Source organism: Rhinichthys klamathensis, unplaced genomic scaffold (assembly GCF_029890125.1).
Source record: "Rhinichthys klamathensis goyatoka isolate OS25496 unplaced genomic scaffold, OSU_Roscu_1.1 h1tg000228l_1, whole genome shotgun sequence".
Taxonomy (NCBI): domain Eukaryota; kingdom Metazoa; phylum Chordata; class Actinopteri; order Cypriniformes; family Leuciscidae; genus Rhinichthys; species Rhinichthys klamathensis.
Window position 1 is genome coordinate 2,253,150 of NW_026606752.1, and position 24,373 is coordinate 2,277,522.

The following is a 24,373-nucleotide window of genomic DNA, read 5'->3' on the forward strand; positions in this document are numbered from 1 at the left end:
GTCACTGAATTCTTTTATTAAAAGAAGTGGTTTGCTGTCTACATTAGCTGAAGTACATAGGTGTTCTGGAGTAAAATCCCACTCGAGAGATGGACAGAGCGTCAGCTCAGAGCTTCTTAAGGCAGGTTCCCAGTAAAGTTCTCCAGGTGAGTACCATCTTTCTGAGTTGTCTCACTTTTTCAGGGCTTCAGTCAACTCGGGTACAACCTAGAGAAGAATACAGAGTAAATCAACCATGACTGATGTATTGATATAGTTTGAAATCTAATCGTACACTGCTCGGCCCCAAAAAAAAGGTCGCTGTTTGGATTTAAAGGTGAACTAAGTAACTTTTTTACCTTAACCGAACAGCTTTGGAGTCATTGTAATGTTTATATTACTGATTTCGTGTTGAATGGTGGTCGTCTCGCACCCCCCTGGTGCCTGTGAGCCGCAAAACCACCCTTGCAACTTTGGGCCGGCGGGCGCGAGGTAACGAATTGCTTTACGGCAAAAAACAGATCTGATAAAATTCTGATAAAATGAGCATCAAACAGAAATAACCCGGCGCCGTATACATGTGGTGTTGGGCGCGCGCAGCTCTTAAAGGGACCATACCTTATTTCCACTCGTTACAGCGTCCATCCTACTGAACAGGTACCGGTGTACAGGGGGAGGGGATCCGGCCGTGAGTGCGAGCCATCTCTGCGTGAGTGCTATTCACGACAGTACAAGTGCTCCACAGCGACTCTAGGGGTCGCTGTTTGACAAAAACGGAATTCCTACTTAGTGCTGCTTTAAATAGACTATGATTGGATCATTATTGCAGTTATTATTATGTTTCTAGCATGTTATATGTTTGGCAGCAGTTCTTCTATTCCTAATAGATGGAGTGTGTAGCTTTTCATTTCTAAAGCAACCATGTAGGAAGACACAGAATTGTAGGATTCAGTGAAAGTCTTTGGGATGTGCTGGAGGAGACTTTAGAGTGCTGGACTTTTGCATGGTCAATACAAGATCTTGACCAAAAATGTATGCACCTCTTGATGGAAATAACATCACATTTATTTCCATCAAGGAGGTGCATCAAGTTTTGGTTAAGATCTTAAGTCTAGTCCAGCACATCCCACAGACTTTCAATGAATCCCACAATTAAATGTCTTCCTACATGGTTGTTTAAGAAATGAAAAGCTACACACTCCATCAATAGGGTTAGAAGAACTGTTGCCAAACATATAACATGCAAGAAACATAATAATCACTGCAATAAAGATCCAATCATAGACTCTTAACCATTTGCCTCTTTAAATCCAAACAACAACTTTTTGGCCGGGCAGTGTACGATTTAATTTCAAACTAACCCAACTCTTTAAAGTTTTCTCTAGTGTTTAATAAGCACCCTAGGCAAGGTGGTTGTCATTTGAGAGCAACCTGAACTGTTCCTATATGTCGAGGTTCTCGTCCAAAACCGAGATGCTCCTGTATTCCAGAGCATCCTGAAAAACTATATCATCACCCCAATATGTCCCCGGCTCACTTTTCAATCTAAGGAAGGAGGAGAAAGCCCATACATTTTAATCAGTTATCCGAGGAGTGACCGTATGTAAACTGATCCGAGTCGCCAGCGCTGCCCATCGTCGGCAATCACTTTTACACAGTTTACCTGCACACCTGTGTCGAGCACGCACCGGCTGAATAAAAGATGAACGACAGGGCAAACACAGGGAAATAAATGATGATAGCGTTACACGGAGTAAACACCAACAACAGATGGATGTGGTGTGTGTGGCAGCCCTCTGGCACCGGGAGTGTGTGTGCCACCTTGAACTATGGCGCGCAGCCGGCTGTGTAAAGCTCTGGAGAGAGGAGACTGGAAATAAAGGTGAAAAACTACACCCACACACTTGTGCTTACTATCAATTACTTTTCTGCTCTGGAAGGAGAAGTTGTGTATAAGGCTTCTAGTTGGAGTCACCACTGATTAATTCAGCGACTCAATAATTCAGAAGTTGCACACTTTCCATTAGGTGGAATAATACGCCCTGCAAAACTTAAAAAAAAGCTGTCCCATATTTCTCTTTTGAGTCTCTGGTTTTGGTTGTAGACTGGGTTGGTTGGCTGAAGAAATTAATACCAGGTCATTCGAAATTTACAGCGCTATTAATATTAAACACAAACGGTCCTGCTGATTGTCCGAGGCACTGGATTAAAATGTCTCTGATGACCTGATTAGGATCTTTTGTGCTAATGAGATTCGTGTTTTAGAGAAAGAAGATTGTATCTTTCTGGTTACGTATACTTTATCCTTAGTTGGAGTGTCAAATGGCAAAAGGCTTCTCTTCTCTGTCCTGAGGAGTTGGGCGCATTTTTATTTTAAGCATTTTTGTTGCTTTTATTGATGAAATGAGTTGATGTAGAAACGGCGTAACAGTGTCAAAATTAACACTTTTTTTGTTCATTTTCATGCTGTTTTACCTTTATGATATGTCAAATAGTTGCAATTAATCAATTAGTTTAAATGTATTCTTAATCTTAATAATTAGGTTGTTACCTATAAAATCAAAAACTCAAACATCAATAAAAAATAACTAATAAATGAAAAATTCTTAAATCTAAAGGATTAAAGGCTGTTACAATAAAAAAAAAAAATACTGCATAAGTCTATAAATACATCAAATTCAGTAAAAATACAATTGGGTTCAAACTTGTACCACATGAACACCCCAACTCGCTAACCGCTAGGCCACGAGTCCAACTAGGAATCTTACCTTGAACAGATCTGCCACTAGGCCATAGTCAGCCACCTGAAAAATAGGGGCTTCTGGGTCCTTGTTGATGGCAACAATGGTCTGTAAAACAAATAAGTAAATTATTTAGCGTGGTGGGCTAGATCGCAAAAAAACACAGCATGGTGTGTTGAGCACTGATTAACTACAGTCTCCATAAGCTAACATGAAAAATAATTCACAAATGTCTATTCCCAGAAAAGTGCAGTGGTAACTTTCTACCCCCCCACCCACCCCCCCAAAAAAATGCCAACACAATATTATTGTAAATATCCAGTCAACGTGAGGATGCTCCTGTATGAACATATGGAGGAAGATGCTAGTGATGGACGCTCTGGCAGATTGTTAAGCAGTGCTATGAGAAACTAAGATGCAGAATAGAAAATGCAGATGAATTATGGATGCAGGTAAAAAGCTACTCCAGATCGCTTTTAAAACACTCCATCCCAATACATCGTCACACTTGAGAGAGAGTTAACTCGGCACGATCGGGAAACTCTTGAAGACCTCTTCTCATGGGTGGGCTTTCTCTAATTGAGGATATTACCACAGAAAAGGATATTCTTAGTGTGTATATTTTGACATGCATTACTAACTGTACCTTGCTATCTTTCATTCCAGCAAGATGTTGGATAGCGCCAGAGATGCCAACTGCAATGTACAGCTCCTGTAGAGTAACCAAGAAAAGAATTAAAGTTATACTTTTATGTATGATACAAATCAACATTTCTTCTGAAATAACGTCACGTTTATGACGCTGAACCCCGAACACATTCATTTATTTGCATTTCACTGCCTATTCAGTATTCACTTACATAAATCTCACTGGATTTTTACAATTAAATGGCAAAAAAATAATGTTTGGAAATGTAAACTGATATTTCCTACAGACACACTACAGCAAAAGATAACAGGATTTAAACCTTTTTTTTGGTGCAAATACTAACATGCCTAAGACTTTTGCACAGTACTGTGTATATAAAATGCAGTTGACTAATTAAAATAATATTGCTTTCTAAACATTTAACATTAAAGGGATACTCCACCCAAAAATGAACATTCTGTCATCATTTACTCACCCTCAAGTTGTTGCAAACCTGTGTGAGTTTCTTTCTTCTGCTGAACACAAATGAAGATATTTTGAAGAACGATTGGAACTTTGGCACCATTGACTTCCATAGTTTTTTTTTTTTTCCTACTATGGAAGTCAATGCTGCCAAACAACTGTTTGGTTCCAATCCTTCTTCAAAATATCTTCATTTGTGTTCAGCAGAAGAAAGAAACTCACATAGGTTTGCAGCAACCTGATGACAGAATGTTCATTTTTGGGTGGAGTATCCCTTTAAGAGATGTACCACAAATCATATTACTCTCGATTTATATGCAAAACTAGGCATTTCTGAATCACTTGTGAAGGGGAAGCTCATTTAATATGCGCTCAGAGTCATGTTATGCACATTGCACACAACTGACTGATTGATTGACACCCAAAGCAACAATATGGTGTGGCATGTTTCACTTAGCAACACTGGGTGTAAACGAGGCTAGTTCTTAAAAATCACGAACTAGATTCTTGCAATTTAGCATTGTCAGGTGTTCCACTAACAAAGGACGTTTAAAACTCTCAGCATTGGCTCGGAAGCGCTCTGCTGACCTCCCGTCCCAGAGCACAGGCCACAACATCCTCACAATTACTCAAAAGAGGAGTGCTTGGGGGATGTGGCAGGACTCCCCCTCGCCTCCACCCTTCTCCCGAGGGAGTGCTACATCAGTGGCTCTCAGCTTAATGCACTGCTCCATGAATATTTCAGTGCAGTTTAATGTGGCTGTGGCGCTCTCCCGGGGGCCACCGCTTCAATTTGTGAACACGCGGCCAGCCAGCCGGAGCTCTAAAAGCCAGGAGGAGGAGAGAGAGAGGGCAGGGCTGAAGTGATGGAGACCCGCAAACATCTCAATATCCAGACCGTGGGGAGCTTGAAGTGGCTGGTGGATAAAAGTTCACTAACAACTTCGAGTTACTGGATAATTGGTACAAAGCATCTAAAAGCCAATAACTTTTAATGACAGATTTTCAACAAAAAAAATCAAAAATGTCATTTCTCCACCTCTAAAATATTTGATCTAGGCTGAACCAAAAATATCAGCTTAATGATTCAATCAAATCAAGTCCTGCACTACATGTATTTTTTGCTAAAGGTTTCGATCCGCATGAAATAGAAAAATATGAGACGTTATGGAAGTCGGCACTTTCCACAAAATAGGGCCTGAATATCTTGGAGATTTATCGTGATGTTTTATTTATTTATCAACAAATGGTCTGTGAAAGATGGTTCTTAGCGTTTAGAAAAAGAATAGAAACTAATTACAATAGCAAACTAAATATTAAATACTGGTTTGAAACTGAATGAAGTTGAATAATATATAAAATCAATCAAAATAATATAAAGAATTTTTTTTTTTTTTTTTTTTTTTTTTTTTTATGATCATTGTCATTTTTGCAACCCTGTTACCAAAATTTGGGAAATTCTTTTTTCTTTTCTACCAATAAACAGAATAAAATATGCAAAATGGGTGACACTGGGGGAAGAAAAAAAAACACCAAATGACTAACAGGGTTGAAAATGTAGCCCAGAATAAGCTGTTATACAGTAGGGACTAGCTACCTTGAGACCAAATATTGGTTTATAGTTCTTGAAACACTTATATTTACAATTAATTAAAGAAAAATATTTCTTCGATCATTTTTTTCTTGGATAAGAGGGTTGAATAGTTATATATAATCATAGACTAGAGTGAAAACAGCTCCATGTCATTTATATACAGTGGTGTGAATAAGTTATTACCCCCATGCTAAAGTTGCCTAAAAAGAGGAATAAAAAATCATCTTTTGGAAATTGATCTTAATGCCTTAATTAGAAAAATGAGGAAAAATCCAACCTTTAAGGACACCAATTTTCTTTGTGTATGAATAATGTATCATAAATAAATAAATGTTCTTCCTTAAAATACAGGGTGCATAAGTCAGGCCCCCCCTATGTTAAATTCCCATAGAGTCAGGCAGATTTTTATTTTTAAAGGCCAGTTATTTCATGGATCCAGGATAATATGCATCCTGATAAAGTTCCCTTGGCCTTTGGAATTAAAATATCCCACATCATCACATTCCCTTCACCATACCTAGAGATTGGCATGGGGTACTTTCCATAAGATCATCTTTCAATGCAAATCAAACCAGCTATTAGGCTAACTGAAATAACACCATGCCAATCTCTAGGTATGGTGAAGGGAATGTGATGATGTGGGATATTTTAATTCCAAAAATCTGCCTGACTTATGCACCCTGTATTTTAAGGAAGAACATTTATTTATTTATGATACATTATTCATACACAAAGAAAATTGGTGTCCTTAAAGGTTGGATTTTTCCTCATTTTTCTAATTAAGGCATTAAGATCAATTTCCAAAAGATGATTTTTTATTCCTCTTTTTAGGCAACTTTAGCATGGGGGTAATAACTTATTCACACCACTGTAGTTGCAGCGTCATGGTGCACATCCTTAAACTTGAGATTTTCCACACAAAAAACAACAACAAAACCCTCCAAACCACGTATGTCTAGTCACCAAACCATCACCCTGAGGGCTAAAAGATTACAATTAACCACAAAAGACATACTCAATCGACCCAAAACAACCCTCATCCATCTCGACTCGAGTTCATTTCAATGGTAGAACTCATTCGGGACTTGTTCAGGGTGAATACTAATGCACAATGGTCGGGCTACGCTTGACAAGCTTGTCAAAACATTTGGAGAATTGGGTTTGGGGCTGATTTGCCTGGTTTGAGCTCAGGGCGGACCCGTGCGCTGCGCGGCTCCACTAATGGCTCTGCTAAATCATTTACAAGCCGGAATGTGCCATTAACTACATCACAACGCCTCAAAGCTCTGCTAATGTGTGGATAATGACAGCTGGGACGTCCCACTCGGAGCGGATAATGGAAAATTAACCTTTTTAAAGGGCAACACGGATCCATCTTTCTGGATTCAAACAGAAACAACAATTAGATGTTGCTGTATTCAAAGTCAAGATGGTTTATCAGTCTGAAACCCTGGTGGGTTTATCAACTAGTGTTGAACTTTGAGGAGAATTTCCCTCTGTAAAGGCAATTAGTGCATATGAAGGACTGTAGGACAGACTGAGAAATAAGACAACTGGTTTCCGGTCTTGGTACTTACAGGAGCCACAATCTTTCCAGTCTGTCCAACCTGCATGTCGTTTGGTACATAACCAGCATCAACTGCGGCTCTGGAGGCACCAACTGCGATAAAATAGAGGTGGTTTCATTTTAAATTCATATTTCTTTGAATAGCTTGATGAAAAACTAACACTAAACAAAGAATGTAGGTTCAAATCAATGATTAGGACAAAACAAACACCGCACCGGCTGCGTTCAGCTGGTCGGCGAGGTCGTAGAGCAGTTTGAAGTTGTCGCCGCTCTTCAAGCCCCTCCCTGTTATGACAAAGAGACGGCAGATGGGCATGAAATATGAAATTACTGACAAGGTTATGAGTCCAGGAGGATCGATACAGTCTCAGTTTACTATTGATTTTCTGAGCAAAAAAAATAGCCTAGAGAAATTTCAAGGGAATACCCAACATTATGACACAATGAACATAAACACAAAGATGATGTAGTCCCGGTGGGAAGCGGTTTTAGTTTATTGTAATTTATTGATGTTATTTTTCTTTGATTTAGCAATAAAGTATGAGAGTTTGTGCCGTATTGCGTTTCATAAAACTGCTCATCTATAATAAAATATTAGAATAATAAATACAATAAAAAAGGAACATGTTTTCATTAAAACGTAAAAGCACATGGTATCATTTTTAGATTTATAAATTTATTTTGTTGTATTTATTTATTTGCATAGCATCAAAGCTACAATTTTAATAAATATACAATGAAACTTCTTCAAACAATATAATAACAATTAAATAAAATCTATATACTTAATATTTGATTAAATTAAATTAAATAATAAGATTAAATTTGTATACAGTTCAAACAAACAATGAATGTAAGCACAAATATGATGTAGTCCCTGTGGGAAGCGGTTTTAGTTTATTGTGATTTATGGATGTTGTTTTATTTTTTTTTTTTATTAAGCAATAAAGTATGAGTTTGTGCCTAATTGCTTTTAAAAAACTGTTTGTTGTTAAATGATAAAACCTTGCCTTACAAGAATCAGATGTTAGTGACTCTGCCAGAAGATACAGTTCTTGACACATCAAATGGTTAACAAGTGCCTCTGTGGGTGTCATATTATAATGCCGTTATATCATGTATAGCTGAAGCTGCATTTGGACCGATTTCCTGTAATGTCCAGTGAACAATTGCGGTTCTTGTACAAAGTTCTTACCTCCAGACACCACGACTTTAGCACTGGCGAGATCTGGACGGTCACTCTTAGTTAGAGTTTGTTCCAGCCACTCAGAGACTCCAGCAGCGGCAGACGAAGAGACTGCAAAAGCAACAACATCTCGTGAGGAGCCGTCCAAATAAACATGCAGAGTTGTTCCAAAATACCCCTTTATGATCCCTTTAAAGTCAACGTTTAAACAAACTAGGCCATCAAAACCTTGCAGCGGAGTGGAGGATTATATACAACACTAAATACTATAAACCTTTGTGTGTGGTATCAAAGTCAGCGTGACCTTAAAGAAAAACATGAACAAACAGCAGTGTGTTTAACTTTATCAAACGACTGAGTACCTTCCTCTGAAGAGGCGCTGCCCCCCTCTATGGCCGCAGGTTCAAAGGAAGTGCCTCGAACCGTGAAGATCTTGACGCTTTCATTGCACTTGACTGTGCTGAGGGCATTTCCTATGGCCAGAAAACAGGGGAAAAGAGATGAAATCACAAGAAATTACACACATATGTTTTTAGTTTTTTTTTTGTCAGGCAATTAAAAAGTTTAATTGAATTAATTACACATCAAATTTGGCTGCAAAATTACCCCCCAAAAATCATTTCAAGTCATTATTGTGTTAAATGAGAAAAGCATCAAATAGACATTAGAAACAGTAGCTTTAGAAATAAATATTTGATTTGATTCAACATAGAATTTATTAGACAAACTTTTAGGCTACATCTGCCATGATTTTTTTTTCCTGAATTGGTATTTAGATACATTTACAGCTGCTTATTTATTGGAGCTCAGAGGTGGCATGAATGCATTTAAACAGCAATTACAATTGCATAAATAATGCCATGAGATGAATGGGTATTAAAGGGATAGTTTACCCAAAAATTAATTCTGTCATAATTTACTCACCCTTGTGTTGTTTCAAACCTGTATGACTTACTTTCTTCTGTGGAACATAAAAGAAGATAATTTGAGAAATGTCTCAGTACTTTTTTCATTCAATGAAAGTAAACCAAAATAGTTGGGTTACCAACATTCTTCAAAATATCTTCTATGCTCCATGAAAGAAATAAAGTCACACAGGTTTGAAATGGTGACAAAGGGTGAGTAAATTATGACAGAATTTTCATTTTTGGGTGAACTATACCTTTAATGGTTTTTATTTTTATTAATATTGAAATATGATTTTTAAATGAAATGATCAAATAAACTGAAACTGGCAGTAGGTGGCGGTAAATGTCTGAATGAGTAAGTTATTGGCTGCGTCCGAAATCACATTCAAAATAAGTTCCTACTCAAGAGAGTACAAGTAATTGCATCACGACAGCTAAATAAAAAAATTATGTTCTATATAGTATGAATTTAATCTGGACATACAGTCACCATGTAGTCATTATCATGTGACCGACTAGCGTCAGTTGCGTCACTTCACTGCCATTCATAAATCCTCTCCCGTTGCCTCATGGGACAGTAAAGTGTCCATCGTATGCGCACTTCAGAATCTCACCAGAAGTAGTAGGTCATCCAGGTACTTTTTCCTACTCTTTTATGAGTACTGGGAATTCTGACATACTCCATTTGTCACACTGTCATTCATTAATTCATTTGATTTGTTCAAACAGCTGATTCATTCAGGAAGTAAATGGCTCTCTTTATGAATGGGCCATTGAATCATTGGTTCACCCGATTCATTCAAAACGCGGATTCATCGAGAAATTAAACACCGCTGTGTGTTGCTCGGAGAAGCACAACAGTTCAGCTGTGGATAATTTTACAGGTAATATTTTCATTGGCAAAATTGAGAAAAAACACAAATTGTATCTAAAATAGAACACGATATTAACTTTATTTAACTTATGTATAAAATCAATAACACATTTGCACTCATGCTATTCGGGACTAAAACAGCACTCGTGTGATATTACGCTCATTACCCGTGTGATATTAAATCATATGATTATATCATATGTGTGATATTATATCTATATCATATGATATAAATATCATATAAGACAAAAACTCATACAGGACAATTTTTGCCCTGATTTTTTTTTATTTTAGGGTCATTCTAACTGCATTCTATAGGGTCCATCCAGCAGTGAGTCGTTGCTCTGCTTCATTTTCGTCACCAATCAACTGTATAAAATATAAGATGAACTATGTAGGTCTGGGGCGGGTGCGTTAAATCTGTTCATAATTTTCAATAGCTAATTAAATTAATGTATGATATATATCTATATATATGAAACATAATGACATAAAACTGAAATAATATAGTGTACTCCTAGTATAAAAAAGGCTAGTTTTTTTTTTTTTTTTTTGTATAGAGAATCAAGATTTCACTATATAATAATTTGTATTAAGGACATTAACACACATTACTACATTATATAATAAAAAAAGACCATCAAATGTTCATTCAAATACATTTAGGATAATTCAAGTAAAAGTCCCTGGAGAACCTTCATATGGATCCCCCAGTTGAAAACCTTGGACATAAATGATCACCACAAGTGGCAAAAAAAACACTTTTCATTTGATGTTTTCCACGAAAACCATTAATGTGACTTAAAATAAAATAAAGTCTCATAAATTTCAAGTGTTCTGTGCTTGCCAAAGATAAAGTGGCCGGAGTAATTGGGAAGTATTTATGGCAGTAGAGTTTATGGATGAGAAACAGTGAACAGAGAAATAATACATGCAAAGCGGAACAAAAAGGCTCCGGGGTCCCCCTTAGATAAAAAAAAAAAAGAAGAAGAAAATATACGCTTTGTTTCAAGCCAGTGTAAATCACTGTGCGTCTCCGTTCACGCAGCCAACCAATGGCCAGACTCCTAAATCACAAACTCCATGTTAAACAAAGAGAAAGATATGGAACATACTAAGAAGGTTATTTGAAAGCATTTCTTGACTAGTACATCTGGAAGTGCTACTGGTGTATTCGCTTGTGTGTTTACCAGCATAAATGGTCCTCACAAAGGTGTCTGCAGATTTGATCTCAATGATATCTGAAATGGGAGCCACATCCAACTTGGCGGCCACTCTTGGAAGGAGATTCTACAAATAAAGATATACACTCAGCATTATTAAAGACAATCGGATGCATTTGAAGCTCCTGAATAAGTTCAAGCCATTAAAACATGCACATCCTTAATATCTGCAGATGTGGTCAAATTTGATTTGTTTGGAAATAGCATTATTTCGGCAGGCATTGATCAAAACCCATGTCTGAAAACTTTGGCCTTCCTGCATCGCAGACGGAATAAATATCGTGCAGTCTGAAAAAGAGCTCCAAGTTATGTCTAGAGGTGAAAAATATTGCATAGTGGTAATTCAAGTGTTTTATATAGTGACATAATGAAACCAAATCCACCACTTAAGAATCCATCAAATAAAATACGTTTAGCCAGTGAGGAAATTGAGACTAATACATCTCTTTGGTCTGGGGTTAGGCTACATAAGATACTGTTTAATGTATTACAATTCAATTTAAATACCATTAGATCTGCTGCCTGACAGTTTGGCTGTGGAATGACAAATAACCTTGCATATAATAGAGCCGCACTTATTGAGGACGGACTTCTCCCACAACTCCAAAAGTAAGAAGCCTGATAGGGGCTTGGTGGTATGAGAGTTTCTAATCCATTTCCCATTTGTGCTTTTCGCTCTGGGAAATAATCAAATAACTTCGAAATGAGTGGAACTACAAAATCCTGCATTAAGTAAAACATCTTCACTTATCACCGATGCAATCACATGGAAAAATAAAAAAAGAATCAAGGCAAAAATCGGTGTATTTTTTGCATTATTACAAAAAAGTGTTTGTCAGCAAATGTAAAAGAACAAAACAAGGCAAAACTGTACAGAAATTGTGCGTTTTGAAAAAAAGTTTGTGATGTATAGTAATTATATGTATGGTCTGATGCGCTGCATGTTCCAGAGTAAAGCCCAGCACTGTACTGTGTTCGTTTTCAGTTTCCATTCACAGTGAACGCTTCTCTGCAAGTGCTGTGTTTGAGTCACTTATGTGCATTTGGGAACGCAACATTTGTCATGAGAATCGTTTAGAAATCTGTTGTTGTCAACAAAGAGAAGCAATAAGGTCTCTCTGCGGTTTCCCTCCAAAATGAAAGCTCAATGGTTTAACGTTTGAAAAAAAAATGTAGTATTGTAATTTTACTGTTTTGTATAGTAAAATGAAACCAATAATAATAATAATTATTAACTTTGTTATTAATAATAATAATCATAATAAACAACAATTCTATGAATACTTTTATTATAACATATATTGTATTTTAATACATTATTATCATGATTATTAAACACTCGATTTCTTAATTTTACAGTACAATAGTATGTATTATTGCAATATCAGATATATCTTTTTTAATTTGATAGAATTTTTTTAAATAATATTTGCGGGGTTGGGGGCGTGGTCAGGTTTTCCTTTTTTGTATTTAGCTGATTTTTGTCTTGATAGGTTTTGTTTATTTGATGATGGACTTTATACAGTGTTACACAGGGTTTTTATCATTAACTAACACTATCAAAAATATTTCTGTTAATTAAAAAAAAAGCTGAAATTAAAATAAATAAATAAATAGTGAAATTAAAATTTGAAATGTAGCCTTGGCAATAAACTAAAGTTATTTTTAAAAAGTACTAAAAATATTAACTGGAAATAAATAACCGAAATAGCAATAAAACTAATGAAACGACAAAAGCACATAACGAAATTACTAAAGATAAAATGTTTAATTTGAATTTTACTATTTCATGATTTCAATCATCATTCAGTAACCAGCATCCCTCCCAAAAAACATTTACGCAATTCACATGGGTCATACTTTTCAGGACTGAAAACACAGAAAAATCACATCCCTGAAAAATGGACATCAAATTTGTACAATCTAATAAGTTTGTCTTCAAATAATTTTTTATAATTTTGTTTGTTCTAATAAAGGTTTGTCATCATTTATTTATTTATTTAAAGATAAAAATGTCAATTTTGTTCAAGCTGATAAACGTTTGTCATCAATACAATACAAAAAATGCATGAATTTTGTTCAATCTGACCAATGTTTTTCATCAAAATAAAAAGTAACAATGGTGTTGTTTTTCCCACAGTGTGTAAAAGACATATAATGGCTCAATGATAAAGACAATCAAATCTCTGAAATCTCCCTTCAGCCCTTATCGTCTGTCTTAGATTTACCTTTCCGAAAGCAGAAGCTCCCGCACAGATGTGTGTGAAACTGAACTGTTTCTGAGTTGCCAAGATGAGGGGTGTCAGCTCCTCTGTGAAAGGAGGCAGAATTTAGTTTTTCATTTAAATCACTCAATACCATGCTTTCTTCAATATGATAGACTCTTTTATCCAAAGCCACTTGCACAGTTCTTTACTTAATTTACACAACAACCAAATACTTCCAAATTAATTAACACATCCTCGAGTTTACCTGGCAATGACCCTTTGTAGGCTGCATGTTGAGCTATCAGAATTTTCTTCACCCCTTGAACTCTGGACAACTGCTCTGCAACCTGTCCAAAAACCCATAATCAGAGCCCTGAAATCAGGCTTTCGACTTGCTACACAGAAATTAATGGAAATGAAGAGAGAATACCTTCGCACAGTTCGTTCCAGCAACCAAACAGGACACGTCACTGCCGAGTTTATTAGCAGCGGTGATGGCGTTCAGGGTGATGGGGGTCAGCGTGTCATTATTGTGCTCGGCAACAACCAGAGTACTCTGAAACCTCTGAATCAAACCAGACTGGAAAGAAGAAAAAACCCATTTGGTCATTCTGATACAGTATGATATAAATAACTGCCAGGCTCTTTCACCCAAATAACCGACACAAGGTTACTTCTATTGAATGCAGACTGGGGCAGTGCAGCCAAACACTGTTTTATAGCCCATAGAGGTCATTAGAAATCTGATTTATAACAGGGATCTGATACTACTTAGGGTCTGGCCTAATATATTAACAGTTCAAATTCAATGTAGGTCATATTTTAAATGCATTGTAGGTCAATCAGTTTAAGACAGTGAGGAGGTTTCATAATGCACTGTTTACATGTTGCATAACCTTGACAGATAGTTAGCTAGCTCTGTTTATTAACTAATCATATTGATGTTACCAATGCCTTAAAGGTGTCATGAACATATTCAAATATCAATATTTCTGACTAAAGCTATTAAAAAACAGTAACACTACGAGAATGTGTTAAAGTTAACGTAAACGCTTAGTTAGCAGGCTGTATAACTATGAAAAAATAGGTCAGCAAAGTTAACCGAACATTTGACATTGCGTTTTAACCATCACATATCAAAAACAATACACTAAAACAAGCGTATATAGAAAAGAATAGCAGTTTAGTAAGATATTACACAACTCCTGCTGAACTAAATGAGCGAGTTAGCCAGCATGCTAAGCTTTTTATTCGGGTCTTTTTGTGTCTAGAAAGGACAGTGAACGAATAACAACTTTAACAGAAAGTGCGCACTGGTTAATATGTCGTTTCGACGGGGTTTTCTTACCAACTGCCTGAGATAGGTCTTGTTGACAGCTTTGAGCATGATTACAGCAGCAAACTATCAGCATCCACACTGCCACTGCTTTAGTAACAGGGGATAGAGGTTGGGTTGAGTTCTCGCGAGATCAGAAGAGACACGCCCCTCTTATGTAAAAGTCATTTTGTAACATTTTATTTTACATTTTGTAACATTTGTAACAGCTCAAATGTGGTTTTCTTGGAGGTGATATTCTTCAGTATAGGTACTCTTCTTATGTATAGGCCTATATATGGGAATAACTAATATAATTGTCTAATAGCAAAGTGGGCGGAGCCTGAGTGGATACGTAATTAGCCTAGGGGGCGGTGTTTCATAGCTTTGAGAATCTGTGGAGCTTTTTAGTTCAAGAAAAGTTAGTTTCCCACGGTGACTGTAAATGTAACAGGGTCCACTGAACCAAGGGTTAGATTTTTTATGACTTAATTCATAATTTTGTGGCATAATCAGCTGTACCAACAGCACATATTCTGTATTAAGTAGAATGCAACATTTTGGTATGGACACTGTAAAAAATTGCCTTAAATTAGCCTAAGTTAAATTAAGCTACAATCAACTTGGATGTTTAAGTCATTTCAACTTAAACTACATTAAACTGGCTTAAAACATGAGTTGAATCTAACTAAAAATAAAGTTAAAAATTGCTTAACATATTTTGAGTTAAAGCAATGTAAAAACATATGTTGTCATAACTTATTGATCATATAATTTTTTTACTGTGACTAAGCTTTTTACAGTGCTCTACAAGTATGATTTTTATTAATATTCCCTGTTTGTCTTTTTGTTTGTTTGTTTTTTGTTTGTTTGTTTTTGTTTGTTTGTTTTTGTTTGTTTGTTTGTTTTGTTTTATTTAGTAATTTTATGTAATTTTACTGATTTGATATGTTTGGATTTGATGCTTTGGGTTGTGTTCACGTGCAAAATATGGTCAAGACAAAAGGGAAAGAAATCGTGATCTATTACTTTTTGCATGGTTATTAAAAGAATATATTCAAGATAGACTATGTTCAATTAAATTAAAAATATTAAATGACATATAATATAATATATAATAAAATGATAAATTCATTATGTGTGTACATGGATTTTATTTTCAAATTAAAGTTAGGCTATTAGCTATTGTATTCTGGCTATTTTTTCCGCGGTAGTATTTGTTCCATCTGATTCATTCAATCCGTTTGCATTGAATTTAAAATCGCCGACAAATGGTTGTCAACTGATTAAAACCAATAAAACGTAAAAAGTATAGGCTATAGGCGACATGCAATCTCCTAGATGTCTCTTTTTGACCTCCTCATGGAGTCAACATGGTTTCTTAGTAGTCTAAATTAATTGTGTTTCTTTGCGGGGTTAGAGGTCAAAGTCAAAGGTGAGGTTCGACACGCGGTCACTCTGATTCACACAACACGACTTAAACATGATTCTTGTCCGAATCATTTTCAGAGTGAAATAAACGAAATTATTCATATGGTCGCATTTTAAAAAAGCCAATAGCTATGGACTTTTCCTCCAGCTATATTTAAGTATAAATATGACAAAAAATGGACAGAATAAACCAGCTGAGTTTAATTTAGAGAGAAGCATGAACGCTAAAACACGACAGCCCAATTAAGTTATGTAAACTTATTTATTCTCCTTAAATTCAAATGTCGTGACAAGAGTGGATTTTGAACTCAAAAGTAAAAGTAAAAATAAAAGTAATCCATTGTCTTGACTCTTGACTATTTGTGAGATGAAACAATAGTTATCTTCAAACTGAGTTCAATCAATCTTTTAAGGCAGCAGTTGAACGTTCATTTCAAATGTTCATTCGCTGACATTTTTACCAGCTGGAAATGTCAGCGAATTATTCACAATAAAATGCAGTTTAATGCAAGGAAGGTGTGTGTCGTTCAATCTAAAAATATCCGTTCTAAGCAAACTTGTGTTGTGAGTCTCTTCTTTCTGACATTTAGAACTAAGCAGATTCAATAGAGAGATTAAATCTAACCGAAGAATGCAGGTCCATGCTGGACAATTTTATGATGATAATTTTCAATGGAAACGCACAAAGAAGCCTAAATAGATTAATCGGTTTTGAAAACACGTAACATTCGCAGTCAAACTAAAAAAAAAAAAAAAAAATCCTCTCGAAATTTTTAGGCTACTCTAAGTCGTCTAAATATTTCTGTTGAATTTACTTCATATTTATAGTCAGTTATTTTCTACCGAAATTCTAGGCTACATTTCGTAAGACTGGCAAATACGGATTATGAACTTTATTACAAATATGAAACCATGTGATAGGCATATGTGAAGATATTCTGATGTCCAGTAGGGGGCTCACTGTAACACACATGGACTTAAATTCACATGGATTTCCCCTACGGAAATTTTTTAAAGCAACGAAACGAATGTAGCCTATATGCTAAATGTTTATTTTGTTTTAAGAAAGCTTGCGGAATATTTTGAAAATAAATTAATATTTTTTTAAAACCTCATTCTAGTTTTGTTTTGATTATGTCAGTATTTCAAATGCAGTTTAAACCCGCAGATAATAATGTCACTGCATACTTAACATTCATGCGTTGGTCCAGCTTCTCATTGAACACCTAAATGCAATACTGGGACTAAAATGTAGGCTAACTTAAAACATACTCCCTATTTAAGGAATTTCCAGCTAGCCTACTTCTCTTGTGTGTTTTGTTCACCGTTGCAACTGTTTCCCAGTTATGTTTGGAGAAACAGAAGTGTGAGTTTAATCTTCCATTCCTCGGTATAGACAATATTCAAAACATTTCTCGTGGTCGGATCTCCTCCTCGGGCTGTTGCTGATATTCGGGGGCGCGCGTGGTCCAGGTTTGCATGTGACGTCAGGGCCCCGGTGACGTCAGAGCCAGTGTCTGTGTGTTGCTCTTCCCACAGGCTCTTCGTCCAGAAGTTATTAGTCAGCTCGGGACGAGGCAGTTTCCCATTCCATTTCCTCATCTGTACGCCTTCTGCCTTAACCCTCCTGTATGGTGGATATTCTACCCCATCCTTCTTTCTTGGGTGATATGGGGGATCATTCAAAAAGTAAGTGCCGGGTGTTTGTTTTAGCTCAATTTGTTCGTCATTACACAAGAACTTTGAATATCGTTAATGCAAAATTAGTTTAACATTACAACGAGACAATAAGAACTTATTTTTTCTCCCAGTAGACTAGGCTACTATAGGCTATCAAAATATAATTTTATGTCGACTAGCCTATGTTATTATTTTTTGTGCTAAGCATGACTTATCTGCAATCAGTAGCCTATTGGTGCAGCCAAAAAACGAACCAATATAATGAAATGAAACAGGAAAAGTAACGACATTTTGTGGGCTAGTGGCATGTCAAAAGAGGATGCATGAGCAATAATCTTGCATATTTGCACGACGGCGGTGTTTTGGGGGGATTAAACAGCCTATAAAGGGGCGCAGTCGGAGGACACTAGCTAATCCTTGCTCTCCATATCCAGAGAAGTCTGGAATCGCCATGTGTGTAGGCTGTGGAAGTCAGATCCATGATCAGTACATCCTGCGAGTGTCCCCGGACCTGGAGTGGCACGCAGCCTGTCTGAAGTGCGCAGAATGCAGTCAGTACCTGGATGAGACGTGCACTTGCTTCGTGCGGGACGGCAAGACTTATTGCAAGAGAGATTACGTACGGTACGAGTCACTCATATATTTGTGATTTCACAGCTTTGGAATTTCGTCGAGGCCCTCTTTTTCACAGATTCTTGACCCAAACCGATATAGAGATATGAAAAAAAAAAAACTCTGCATGCTGTTACTGCAGTTTTATCATAAACTAAAGAAGAGTATTTTAAACAACCTTTGTTGCAGAGGTAAAAAATAAAAGGCTATATTATACAGTAGGTATAGGCTATAATACAATATAGTAAAGCATACAAAACACTAAGATAGCCTATTTAGTGGAAACTAATTATTTGTCAACAAAATTCCAATATTTCATGGCTTGAGTGTGATTAGGCTAACACAGACATGTTTGGTTTAGCCTTGCCATGCTTGATTTTTTTTAATACCTGTGTTTGTTCCGTATTGTTTTGAAGTTTGCTTTGTAAAGAAATATAAGCTATTAAGCATTGTGATCATTGTGTCTTACACACCTTATTATCTCAGTATATATGCTCTCGTAAATATATTAAACCTCAGTTATAATACTCTATTAGGTAGCATATTTGTAAAGAATAATGCATTGAAACAGTCAAACACAGTGTTTGAATGTGTTATACTGTTCACTCTGCGGCTATGCGTAAAGTAACTGCTTGCAATTATTCATGAAAGGATAAATGCATTGTATTGTGTGTAGCTATTGTAGACTATAACACTTATAATTAATTATATACATGCTTTAAGAAAAGAGTTACAATTGTGATTACGATCCGTATTTCTTGGCCTTGTAAAATCGAGCTGAGATGAGTTGGACGGTTTGGGAAACGAACAGTAAAAATAAGCAAATGTTTCTTCTGGAATTTGCAGATTATTCGGGATCAAATGCGCCAAATGCAACATCGGTTTCTGCAGCAGTGACCTGGTGATGAGGGCCCGGGATAACGTGTATCACATGGAGTGTTTCAGGTGCTCGGTGTGCAGCAGACATTTGCTCCCGGGAGATGAGTTCTCTCTGCGGGATGAGGAGCTGCTCTGCCGGGCGGATCACGGGCTGCTCATGGAGCGCGCTTCAGCCGGGAGCCCCATCAGTCCCGGGAACATTCACTCCAACAGGCCCCTGCACATCCCAGGTAGCAGTAACAATAAAAATACTATTGAGAAAATTATGATTATTAATAATAATAAAAGCAATGCTAATGTCCAAGTTACACATAATTTTCTTATAATTCATTAGGGTGCCGTAGTAACAACATTAACAGTACATGTAGCCTACACAAATGTAGTGTCACAAAAAAAATGTAATATTTTCGTTATTGTAGTAGCCTAGTTGTTGTTGTTTTGAAATAATAGTCTACTAACGGCCACTATGAGATCCCTGACTTTAGTTCTCTGTTACATCTAATCAGCTTGTGAAATTGTGTTAACAGACTTCCGAGTAGCTTGTGTTCGGTGCCAATTTGAAGATATTTGTTTTCGTGTAAAACCCCTCATGGCACGTACTTGTGGCTGGCTGAGATTGTTTGATGATATTTATGATTGAATTAACAGGACGTGAAATTAATCTGAAACCGTTTATGCGTTTGGTTGGAAACTGCGTTTTTCTTAGTTTATTATTTTTTTAATAAAAAGAAAGTGCAATATTGCGATATGTAGGCTAAATATAGAGTTCTGGGCTACACTTAATTTTAAGGTGGGATTGTTACAGTGTAATTATATATTTAAGTAATATTGATAGGGATTATGGTTTGGTTAGGGATTAGGGTTAGTTGCATGTAATTATGCATAATTTACTGTTATTACTATGGAAAGTAGCTACATGTAACATACACTGTAAAATAAAGTGTTGGCGAGTTCTGTTATTTTCTTGGCTGTTAGATTGGTATGATATCAGATATCAGAGTAGATTTTTTCTTTTTCTTAAATATACATTATTGATTATAGGCGACAAATTGTAGCCTACTTTTAACGTTTAATTTCGAACTAAAACTGCATTTAGATAATTTGACTAAAATAAACGGTATAGCCTAAATGTGGGACTGTAATGCATTGACATCTGGTTGACTAAAAGCTTAAACAGCATTAAACCATACAAATGTTCTGTTCGATTATGTGTCACTACTTAACCCTCTTATTGCTCTGTAAGATGGTGCACTTATTGCATGTTATACTTTTATATCCTATGTCGATCCTTCAACATTTTGCACATACAGCAAAGTTGAGAGCTTATTGAAGGCCCTAAGAGGTGTTTTGACTGACACGCACTTGGCTACAGACCGATGTGTGTATGCACAATTTAACCTTCAAGTAAGCGTGCTCTTCTGCAGTGTGTCTAAATAATGAAATGACCCCTCAAGCCGAAAAGTGATTTACACGTAGGCTATTTTATTCGCAGAACCTGTGCCAGTTCGTCAGCCACCTCACCGGAACCACGTTCATAAGCAGTCTGAGAAGACCACGCGTGTTCGGACAGTATTAAACGAAAAGCAGCTTCACACTCTCCGGACGTGTTATAACGCAAACCCGCGACCGGACGCGCTAATGAAGGAGCAGCTCGTGGAAATGACCGGTCTGAGTCCACGGGTCATACGAGTTTGGTTCCAAAACAAGCGCTGCAAAGACAAGAAGAGGTCCATACTTATGAAACAACTACAACAACAGCAACACAGCGACAAAACGGTAGGAATATCCGTTTTGTAGGCTACTTAATTCTAATGAGTGATGGCAATCAACGAAACTTATTTAGCTACACTTCAAATATGGTTTCTTCAATGGTTCTTTGCAAATATTGCTTATCGAGTTGACTTTATGCTTCTTTGGAGATTAAAAATGTCTTGATGTTACATAGGCTAGCCAAATGTTTAGGGTTATCATAGCCTTCTCTATACACTGTAAAATATTAGGCTATGATTAATACTTTATGACATGTTTTTATTGCTTTAGCTCGTAAACACTTATTTTGATAAGTTATACAAGAATCAACCATTTTTTTTAAGTCAGGTTAATGTAATTTAAGTTGAAATGAATTAAACATCCAAATTGATTGTATAGGCCAACTTTAAAATTTAAGGCAGCAACTTAACAGACAATCTATCTATCTATCTATCTATCTATCTATCTATCTATCTATCTATCTATCTATCTATCTATCTATCTATCTATCTATCTAGTGGTTAAAATAATTTGTCACTGCATAATATAAACATTAAAAATGCGATAATGGCTGTGATTTTTTTCAATGATTTTGAACACATTTGAAATTCCCACCTAAAGTGTTAAGCTTCTTTGAAATTGAAATATGATAGCTGTGTCGCTTAGGTTTCTCCTCAACCTTTTGCAGAATCTTCAAGGTCTCACGGGAACGCCTCTGGTGGCAGGCAGCCCGATTAGACATGACACCACGGTCCAGGGAAATCCTGTAGAAGTTCAAACCTATCAGCCTCCGTGGAAAGCCTTAAGCGAATTTGCCTTACAGAGTGACCTGGACCAGCCTGCTTTCCAACAGCTGGTGAGGACTGCCATCCCCGAACACTTATTATTACAAGGCCTAACAACTAGGCTTTAATGTGCTCCTCCATTCCATCCCCACTCTTTTTCTTTTATCATAATTATCAATCATATAATTTAAGCACTCTTCAAGAAAAAAAATGGCTACAGATAGCTAGGTCTAAAGCGCTGCCATTTGGCAATTATTTCAAATGATATTTTGCAGCTAGCTTCAAGCGAACACTGTATCGTAATTATTTTTTACTTAAATTTTTTTTTTTTTTTTTCATATAGGCCTATATAGGCATATAGCCTTTTCGTTAACAGGGTTTTTACATGTTTCAAGTTGACTACAAGATTGTCCGAACTCCGTAGCAACAATTAATAGAGAACAGTCTCTAGCCATATCGGGTGGTACATCGACATAACATAATCTAGTGTCAATATTTAGTAGGCCTACTTTATTATAAATTTACATATCACATGTGTAAGACAAAAATTATTTAAAAAAAACCCGATTTGTTTACGTGTTGTAAGGGCGCGAAAAGACGCTCACGAGATTCCTTTGAAAAGTTGATCCCACGCTGTTAATTCGCACACTGCTTATTAGCCTATCTTTATTTTGTCTGTTATGTAACACCATGCCAAAGTTGTGTAGGCTAATGTAAATGTCAATTGCAAATCGTATGTAAAACTCTGTCATTTAATCAAATTCGGGCCGCAGCTGTATATTATACCTAGTCTCAGCATGTTGACAGCTATCGAACAGCCTACTGATTCCCAACTCTCCCCCTCACCCTTCTATAGGTGTCATTTTCCGAGTCGGGTTCGCTGGGTAACTCGTCTGGTAGTGATGTGACCTCTCTGTCATCGCAGTTACCCGACACCCCCAACAGCATGGTGCCCAGTCCCGTGGAGACGTGAGAGCCCACCGGAGACTCCTGCCCCAGCATGCCCTCACCCGCCCTGCATGAAAACCCATCACCTCACCGCCTCGAACGGAAAAAGGGATTAAACAAGATGGATTTAAACAGTTTGCCAAACGGAGGAGCCTTTCCAAGCGACTTTGGGGTTTCCAGACGTGTTACAAAACTGTTTTTAAAGCATTTGGACCGTATATCCAGGACGTCCAACGGAATATGAACACATTATTTTGGTTTTGATTATGGACCAGTTACGAAAACAACAGTCTTAACAGTGTTTATTCAAGACCATCAATGTGTAGCTTTATCAACAAGTGGTATTTTCCAAATAAGACAAAAAAACAACTTTTTTTGTCTTAGTGCGCATGACCTCTCCGAAGATGTATAAAACTGAGCTGTAAAATATTTTATCTTAACGAATGGATGACAGATTGTATAAACTTCTCGATTTAAAAAAGTAAGTTATTGTTATTTATTGTCAGGACAACCGTCCATACCAAAAATGAGAAATGACCTAAATAAACTACGTTAAATGCTGTTTATGTCTGAGGAAGCTTGCATGCAAAGACAACCATATCATGTTACCTTTACACATATCTTTTTATAACAAGATGAAAGACACTTCAGTCATAATACAACTGGATATAGGACGGGAAATAACTGTCCAAAGATCTAGTAAAAAGAACAGGAGCAACGTGAACAAAATTAAATAGCGAATAACTGCAGTGTTGTGATATCTGAATTTATTATGAAATTTTATTAAGCTTTTTCGTTATAGCTATACAGACGTGCATTATTGTTTTTTTGTATATATAATATATATATATATACACCTTTCTATATTGTTTTGCATCGTTTTGGGGAAATTGTAACAGATAAAGACGGACTATTGTAATAATATAGGCTACTGATTATAAAGAATCGCATTATGCAGAAAATGTTCTTTGTTTTGGGGATAAGATAATTATGGTGCTCTTTCAAAGCGTGGTTCTTTATGAAACCTATAAAGGTAGTGAGCAGAAAATATGGGTTTTGGTATCGTTAAAAAGTAGCCGTTTTTCTTGAGTGATAAATATAGCCAATAAAGTCTCGTTAACACTTTATTTTACAGTGTCCTTGTTACACGTTACATAGTAGTAATAACTATAAAGTATGCATAATTACATGCAACTAACCCTCAACCAAACCATATTGCTAACCCCATAATAAGAACATGTAGGCTATTAATTATTATTTCTCAGTAGGCCTACTTAAATGTAGCTATAATAACACTGTAACACGGACACCTTAAAATAAAGGGTTACACTTTATTTTAAGGTGTCACTGTTACAGTGTAATTACATTTAAGTAGGCTACTGAGTAATATTAATTAACTACATGTAGGCCTACTTACTATAGGATTAGGGTAGGGCTAGGATTTGGTTGAGGTTGCATGTAATTATGCATAATTTACTGTAGCATATAGGCTACATAACATGTAACAAGGACACTGTCAAATAAAGTGTTACCAAATAAAGTGTAACCAAAGTCTCTTATCTGCTGGTCAATCACGTATAAAGA

At 36.4% G+C, this 24,373-nt stretch overlaps 2 protein-coding genes across 4 annotated transcripts; one reads left to right on the top strand and one right to left on the bottom strand.

Moving 5' to 3' along the window:
• On the bottom strand, positions 1-14,863 carry etfa (electron transfer flavoprotein subunit alpha). The gene is made up of 12 exons (XM_056264975.1): positions 14,739-14,863; positions 13,821-13,970; positions 13,656-13,737; positions 13,412-13,494; positions 11,151-11,250; positions 8,541-8,651; positions 8,188-8,289; positions 7,209-7,277; positions 7,003-7,085; positions 3,367-3,432; positions 2,748-2,828; positions 1-207 (listed from the first exon to the last, which is right to left on the bottom strand). The coding sequence occupies exons 1-12, from the start codon at positions 14,775-14,777 to the stop codon at positions 172-174; spliced, it is 1,002 nt and encodes a 333-aa protein (XP_056120950.1). The 5' UTR covers positions 14,778-14,863; the 3' UTR covers positions 1-171.
• A 2,811-nt stretch (positions 14,864-17,674) lies between these two features.
• On the top strand, positions 17,675-23,351 carry isl2a (ISL LIM homeobox 2a). 3 transcript variants are annotated; one of them, XM_056265043.1, is made up of 6 exons: positions 17,675-17,825; positions 18,251-18,440; positions 19,275-19,540; positions 20,800-21,083; positions 21,745-21,912; positions 22,767-23,351. In XM_056265043.1, the coding sequence occupies exons 1-6, from the start codon at positions 17,768-17,770 to the stop codon at positions 22,812-22,814; spliced, it is 1,014 nt and encodes a 337-aa protein (XP_056121018.1). In that variant the 5' UTR covers positions 17,675-17,767; the 3' UTR covers positions 22,815-23,351. The 3 variants fall into 3 exon arrangements, with proteins under 3 accessions (XP_056121018.1, XP_056121015.1, XP_056121016.1); XM_056265040.1 differs by having other exon boundaries at positions 17,676-17,825; positions 22,698-23,351; XM_056265041.1 differs by having other exon boundaries at positions 17,676-17,825; positions 19,275-19,537; positions 22,698-23,351.
• The last annotated feature ends 1,022 nt before the right edge of the window (positions 23,352-24,373 follow it).